This window comes from Frankliniella occidentalis, unplaced genomic scaffold, assembly GCF_000697945.3.
Source record: "Frankliniella occidentalis isolate FOCC.00 unplaced genomic scaffold, Focc_3.1 Scaffold3679, whole genome shotgun sequence".
Lineage (NCBI taxonomy): Eukaryota > Metazoa > Arthropoda > Insecta > Thysanoptera > Thripidae > Frankliniella > Frankliniella occidentalis.
In genome coordinates, this window is record NW_026270734.1 from 1 (window position 1) to 7,248 (window position 7,248).

Here is a 7,248-nt window from a genome sequence, read left to right on the forward strand (position 1 = left end):
TACCAAAATGTAACGAAAAAGTTGCGTTAACTTTCGTTAAGTTAACGTTAACTTAACAGTTACTTTTTCTGAAAAGTTAACGTTTCAACTTAACCGTTAATATTTTTTGCCAATTTAACTTTAACTTAACGATTGAACTTTTTTGGTTAACTTTCCGAACCTTGGTTGCCCGTCCCGCCCAGCTACCGCGAGTTCTACGAGTACCTGAACCGCACCGTGGCGGGCACGCTCCTCCGCCGCAAGGCCGCCTTCAACGAGACCCCGGACGTGCTGCAGCCGTACGTCGCCTTCGCCGCCGACAACGTGACGCGCATGATCGGCGTGGTGCGCATCAGGCAGCAGCGCGTGCAGGAGGAGCCGTGTATGTGCAGAACGTAGTAGTTGCAACAGGACGCGCGCGCGTGATCACTGACGGGCGTTGTGTGTCGCGCAGCGTGCCTGGCGGCGGAGCCCTTCAGGTGGACGGGAACGCCCTGCTACACGGACTACTACAAGATGTACAGCGACAGGGCCGACTACGGCGAGGGCTGGAACACCAGCCAGGCCGCCGTCAACGTGTCCGCCGAGGACCTGTCCCTCGGCAAGCACTCGCTGTCCATCTGGCGCTTCCGCACCGCCTGGGACCTGGACAGCCTCTTCTCCATCGGTGCGGCGCAGCGGTCGCGATGTCGCGTAGGGCTCCCGCGGACCGCGCCATAACCAACCGATCCCCGCCCGCAGGCCAGGACACGCAGTTCCTGGGCGGCGGCTATGTCGTGGACCTCGGCCGCGTCAACCTGAACGCCGAGATCGAGCTGAGGTACATGTCCAGGCACGGGTGGCTGGACCGCAGGACGCGGGGCGTCTTCATCGAGTTCATCCTCTACTCACCGTCCACCAACATCTTCTGCGACGTGTTCCTCTTCCTAGAGCGGACCCCGGCCTCCTACTTCCACTTCTCGTCCAAGGTGTGCATGGCTCCGCTAAAAAAAAACTGCTGCGGTAGGGTCGGCACGTCAGGGACTCACTTCTTGACGCAGCTGTACGCATATCGGCTCGGCTACGCGGCGGGCAAGTGGAACTCGGCGCACATCGCCTTCCTGGTCGTGCTCATCGCCGTCTCCTTCGTCATGCTGGTGCGCGAGGTGGTGAGCATGTACCGCCTCGGTCGACACAACTACCCGTTCAACTGGTTCGACGGCATCTTGGTCGGCGTCATCACTCTGAACGGCGCCCTCTACTTCGGCACCAACCACTTCCTCAAAACTGTCCTCGAGCGCATGAACCATCTGGACCCCAAGTTTTTCATCTCGTTCCAGGTATGCGCCCATTTCAAGGTTCTTGAAGCACACTTCACCCATTCAAGAGAGTATGTGTGAGAGAAAACGTTGTTTTCAGTTCACCACGTTCCTCAACTCCTCTATGCAATTCGGACTTGGTGTCCTTGTGGTGCTATCCACTGTGCGCTGCTGGAGGGTGCTCAGCTTTGCGACACATTTCCAGGTGGTGAAAACGATGCTGGTGAGTACGGCCCTTTCGTGGCTTTTGGCCGCCCGTAGGGACACGGGCAAGCATGGATGATGATGCCTCATTTCCCTTTTCAGAGACTGGCCTACGTGCCTCTGCTGCACCTCCTCTCGTACCTGATGTTGGTGCAGCTGCAGTTCGCCGTGCTCTTCATGCTCATCATGGGAGGCAGCCAGGAGAACCTCCACTGCCTGCAGCACGCCTACGTGCTGCTGCTTGCCTACCTCGTGGACTACACGGCGGACTACGATGAGTTCGCCGACAGCGCCCGCCGCGACACTTTGCTCTCCCTCGTGTCGTACTGGGTGTTCGTAGGCTTCATGTACTTCTTCTTCCTGAACTTCTTCCTCGGCATCGTGTCCATGGCCTTCGAGTCCGCTGGCGAGATTGTGCGACAGCAGGTGCGCTTCGACCAACCCTTGGAGTCGACAGTCGACCTCGCCACCACGAGGGGATGGGCAATGATCAAAACTGATGAAACTCACCCATACAGGAAATTGAGGGCTTCTCCATGGCCAACCTCATTTCCGACGAGCTTCGCTACCTCCTCAAGCTACCCGGTGGCAAACTTCGCAGGGACAGTTCGCTTTTCCAGCACACGAGAAGGAACTTCGTACAGCAGAAAAACAGGGTTGGTTTGGCGTGTGTGGGGACGGAAAATGGGTGACATAGAGTCAACGGCTCCCGTTTAATCGTACTCACTCGGCTGCAGATCCACGGCGAGACCATCCGGGTGGCGCGCGCCGAGCTGGGCGCCATGTCCATGATGTACAGGCTGCTCACGGACAAGCCCGTCTCGGACAGGGAGCTGCAGGGCGCCATGGCCATGATGACGCTCAACGTGACCACGCCGATGGAGGAGAGGGTGTCCTTCCCCGGGCCGCCGGTACCTCAGGGGGGATGAGGAGAGGGGGGGAGGGGGTTGGTTGCACCGGCCAGTGCCAGAGTAATTGTGGTACTTCACTCGTAGATGGAAGTGAGCATCGGGAAGTCGTGGAGCGGCGAGGAGCTCTTGGACATGAACAAGCTACACACCGTCATGCAGGCGCTCAATGCGCGCGGCGTGGACCGCGACATGGCCGTGGACCAGGAGCACATCGTCGTGATCAGGAGGCTGATCAAAGAGGCCACGGGCGAGAGGCCTCCTTCCACACTACCCGTCATCGTCAGGTGGGTTCCGAGCTTCTGTCGCCTAGGCGCTGTTCACTGGATGCATACCTGTCACTGTTTGGTTCGGTTTCCACGTTTGTACTCGCCTTGCTGCAGGGTTCGTCGTGGCGCACCCTTCCAACGGCGACCCATGTTTCGGATCGCTGACGTGGTCATTCGGCGCCGGCGGTGCGTGCAAATCCGCTTCCGTCTGAGAAGAATCACGGGACCGACGCCGAAACCCAGGCCACCTTGGAGACCTTGACATTGTCGGTGTGTAATGTCATTTCTATTGTTTTTACCTGACTGACTCTCGTTTTTATTTAAAAATAAATAAATGCGGTGCTTCAAAGCGTGTCCTGTTTCGCGTCATCTTTAAACTTCGCGCTACATGTACACGGCTCCTTAGATCTCATGGTCGCACAACTGTGGTCTATGTGGCCAGTGGCCACATAACCTCAGAGAACAACAAAACATTGTTTTCTGTTTGACATCACTATCACCGGGTCATTCTTTTATCGTTTTCTCATCACTATTTGTCTATGCCGTATAGTGTCATGTGTACCAAATTGCTTGTTATTGTGTCTAGCTTTTGCTTGTCTGCTGTCTGTCGGCTTTGATTCATCAGCCAGTTTATGTCAATGTTTCGAAAATGAGTGGCGTTAGGTTAGAGGTACTTTGGTCCCCAGTACACCCTGATAAGTTTGTCACTTGGGGTACAGATATAAATCTCTTTGAGGTTAAACCAATCAAAGATGCTCCCCAATCAAGTAAGATTTTTTTCCCTTTGTTTCATTAATTTAGATTGTTAATTTTTGTTATTGTGTTACATTCTCTTTTGCTTTAAGGTTTCAAGATATCTGAAACTACTGTTGCCCATCGCTTGGCCTCTAACTCTAGTTCCCCTTATGTCAAATGTGTTGACATATACCCTCACCATGAGGCCGACGTATTGTTAGCTCTTGGACAGATCAATGGAAAAGTTGTTTTGACTACTTTTGGACCGACAGTTTTTGACTGTCTTGGTCTGGCAGGGAAAGAACTAGGTCAGTTTTTACTTTTACTCTCAACAATTTTAAAATGCACGCCAAATCTTATACGCTTTATTTTTTCTATGTTTTACAGTACCACGTCATGGACGTCAGTGTAACACTGTAGCATGGAATCCATCAGAATCGAATCTTATTGCTGCTGGCCTGGAAAAACATCGCACAGACCATTCAGTACTCCTCTGGGACTTACAACGTTGTCCACACTCTAATGGTAACATAACATTTGTTTGGTTTCATGTATTTTATAGTAGGAATATTTATTGACTTGAACCATACATTTAAGGCCACTCATCTCACCATGCTCCATCATCTATGGAACCAACACGCCCAAGCGCTGAGCTTGGTTTGTCCGAAACTGCCCACTCCCTAGCATGGCTGAGAGGTCAACCGCGCTGTCTAATGGTTGGATTAAATAACAAGCATTTAAAATTATTTGACTTTAGAGGTCAGTGTCTACATCTTCATATTATTGAACTATTTTTTATTTGGTCATCACTATTAGCATAATATTTTTTTATACAGACCCTGGAAGAGCAGTAAGTTCTACCCCTACCAAGGCTGTTTATGGCCTAGCAGTGGACCCACAAGCAGATCACAGACTTGCATCTTTTGTTGAAAACCAAATTTATGTTTGGGATACTCGCAATTTTGAGAAACCAGTGCTCTTTCTGTCTCAAAACAAACCAGTGTCAAAAGTTTCATGGTGTCCTACTAGGTAAATACCAGGTCTATCTTCCTATCTGTGCCAAAACAGACCACCTTTCATTATCTTGACTCATCTTTTAGGAACAACCTTTTGGGCACTCTTCAACGTGACAGCACATGTATTGGCTTGTACGATATTCAGCCTACTATGGTTGGTAATGATGAAGTAGAGCCATCTTTTTTGGAACGGGCTGTGCTACCTGGTGTGACAGGAGTAGTTGGAGGGGTTCAAGCTTCTGCAGCTGGAGCAATCACATCATTTTCCTGGCATCCAACTCATGAAAACCGACTTATCAACATAAATTTGTCAGGTAAAAGTACTTCAAATTGAATTCAGACCAAATGAAAAGATTTCAAGTTTTGAGACATCATTATTCCATTTATTGTCTTTCTTAGGTAATTTGACTGACTACACTGTATTTGAGAGAATCACTTTGAACTGGTCTCCCAGTAATCATATTGTTTGGACTCATGGATGGAGGACACTCAAAACTGTCTGTGATAAAGATCCTATATATAGTACTATTGACAATGAAGCCATGCTCATTAAGAAAAGAGCACTGTCTGGTTATGGGTTAAGTGTAAGGCAATATTCTTGAATTATATATTCTTATTGTGAATGCCATTTACATATTTATTGCACATACATGTTTATCTCATCTACTTTAGACTAATCTTGAAGAAAATGGGGATTTAGCTGAAAGCAAAGATCTGAAACGCCTATGGAGGTGGTTACAACTCAGTGCAACTCTGGTTGAAGAGGGTTTGGTTCCAAACAATAACACTGGACACCCTGGTGTGAGGTATTGACTTAGAAAAGAATCAACTGTTTAGTATTGGAATGGTCTTGGTTATGCCTATTATTTCTTACTTTTCTATTTTACCATTGTTTTCAGATCGGTTTTAAAAAAGCCTGAGGGAAGTCAACCTACTGGGAGTGAGACCTCTAACGCACACGGACCATGGGCTGAAATAAATGCTTGCCACATCAGTGCCAGAGTATATAGGTAAGGGAAATACAGAGTTTAAAATTAAGACTCTTTTTGTAAGCACAAGTTCACTCATGTAAATAATGTTTTACCTCTAGGAGTGAAGAACGTGAACATGCCCTTCAGTTGTGTGGATGGTCTTTGGACAGAGATCAGTTTCTCGGGCAGTTAGAATCAGCAGGCTACTATTCCAGAGCTGCAGCTATTGCAGTTTTTAATCTTCGATTACCACAAGCTGTTAATATATTAAGGAAAGGTGCTGAACATCCCCGCACCACTTCGCCTGCAAACCTAAATATTGTTGCCGTAGCCCTGTCAGGTTGTTAACATTTCCAGAACTTACCTCTTTTTTCTTTAATATTTTGGGAAAATATACTGCTCATATTGTTGTATACCATTAACTTTAAAATCATTCTTTATAGGTTTTTCTGATGATAAAACAAGCATGTGGAGACAGCAGTGTATTGCCTCAAAACAATATCTCACTGATCCATACCTCAGAGTTATGTTTGCATTCCTTACTGCAGAAAGTGAGAGTTATGAGGAAGTTTTGGTTTGTGCTCAATTTTATCTACTTATGTATCTTATTATGGATTTTATTTCTTAAAGTAAACTGATGTTGTTTGTGCAGGAAGAGAATGAAGTCACTGTTGAAGATCGAGTTGCATTTGCTTGTTGTTTCTTATCAGATGTAAAGCTATCAGAATACCTCCGTAATTTGACTGCAAAGTTAACAGATGAGGGAGATCTTGGAGGAATTCTTTTAACTGGTAAGTATAAACGTTAATGTTAAGTACTCTGCTTTCAAAGGCTGACTCAAATTTAAAATAATGAATGCTTACGTTATGCTTCTTGCAATCCTCAGGAACGACGCTGGAGTGCATTCCTTTACTTCAACGCTTTTTGGATAGAACAGGGGACATTCAAAGTATAAGTTTCATTGCTGCAAGGGCATTTCCTCCACATTTATTGAAAGAAGATAGCGTGCAAGAATGGATATCAAAGTACTTATGCTGCTCATACTTTGGTCTTTCACTTTTGATATTTTGACTTCCATATATTTTGTAACCTTTCGATTATCCCTTTGCTTTTGCAGTTATCGCAATTTACTGGATAGCTGGAAATTATGGACTCAAAGGGCTCACTTTGACATAGCATTAAGTGCCAGAACTGAGTCTGATAAACCACCCCAACAAGTTTTTGTCTCGTGTAATTTTTGTGCGAAAAGTGTTTCAGCTTTTATGCAGGGACGGGGCAGAGGGTTGTTTGCAAGGGTGCCAAACAAGTCGAAGGTGTGTAAGGTGGGCCGCTTCATTTGATCTCTGTTGTAGCTGTATTAGGAGAAATACCTTTACTTCAAGGAATTCATCATACTCCACCCTGCCTCCACTTTTACTGTTTATAGATAACTTCTTGCCCTAACTGCCGTAAACCTCTTCCACGCTGTTCCATTTGTCTTTTAAATATGGGATCTGCATCTGGAGCCTACAGTGTGAAAGCGGGAAGTACAACAAACAGAACTATTGAGCCAGGGTCTAACTCAGACAAATTAGCAGAGTTTGCTAATTGGTTCACATGGTGTCAGTCTTGTCGGCATGGTGGCCATGCCTCTCACATTATGCATTGGTTCAGGTAATAGGATAACTAACATTCGAATGACTATATTAATAAATATATACATGTTAAGTGTAATTAACATTACCCTTAACATCAAATTTTTAGCTATTGATTGCACTATATTCTGTTTTTTATTACAGTGAACATTTGGAATGCCCAGTGACAGCCTGTGCTTGTCGCTGTATGTCTCTGGACTTTGCTGCAAAAGTTATTTCTGTACCTGTAGTGTA

The 7,248-nt window shown here is 46.7% G+C and overlaps 2 protein-coding genes across 3 annotated transcripts; both read left to right on the plus strand.

Moving 5' to 3' along the window:
• The first annotated feature begins 19 nt into the window (after nucleotides 1-19).
• On the plus strand, nucleotides 20-2,990 carry LOC113205558 (polycystin-2-like). 2 transcript variants are annotated; one of them, XM_052276618.1, is made up of 9 exons: nucleotides 20-361; nucleotides 434-947; nucleotides 1,020-1,298; nucleotides 1,378-1,500; nucleotides 1,584-1,907; nucleotides 2,000-2,137; nucleotides 2,219-2,392; nucleotides 2,477-2,676; nucleotides 2,773-2,990. In XM_052276618.1, exons 2-9 carry the CDS (start codon nucleotides 666-668, stop codon nucleotides 2,918-2,920), a joined length of 1,668 nt encoding a protein of 555 aa, XP_052132578.1. In that variant the 5' UTR covers nucleotides 20-361; nucleotides 434-665; the 3' UTR covers nucleotides 2,921-2,990. The 2 variants fall into 2 exon arrangements, with proteins under 2 accessions (XP_052132578.1, XP_052132577.1); XM_052276617.1 differs by having other exon boundaries at nucleotides 434-1,298.
• A 145-nt stretch (nucleotides 2,991-3,135) lies between these two features.
• Nucleotides 3,136-7,248, plus strand: LOC113205574 (GATOR complex protein MIOS-B; the record flags this gene model as incomplete). The annotated part of the gene is given in 16 exon segments (XM_026421242.2): nucleotides 3,136-3,425; nucleotides 3,504-3,701; nucleotides 3,781-3,918; nucleotides 3,991-4,152; nucleotides 4,230-4,422; nucleotides 4,494-4,723; nucleotides 4,809-4,993; nucleotides 5,082-5,215; nucleotides 5,309-5,419; nucleotides 5,500-5,720; nucleotides 5,824-5,954; nucleotides 6,033-6,171; nucleotides 6,267-6,405; nucleotides 6,498-6,702; nucleotides 6,807-7,033; nucleotides 7,159-7,248. Coding segments are annotated over 16 exon segments (2,621 nt in total), but the record flags the coding sequence as incomplete, so codon positions are not given.

Coding starts and splice junctions, on each gene's coding strand:
- LOC113205558 (XM_052276617.1), top strand. CDS start 666: ATGTCGCGTAGGGCTCCCGCGGACCGCGCCATAACCAACCGATCCCCG. Junction 1,501..1,583: donor AGGTGGTGAAAACGATGCTG/GTGAGTACGGCC, acceptor TTCCCTTTTCAG/AGACTGGCCTACGTGCCTCT. Junction 2,677..2,772: donor ACACTACCCGTCATCGTCAG/GTGGGTTCCGAG, acceptor GCCTTGCTGCAG/GGTTCGTCGTGGCGCACCCT.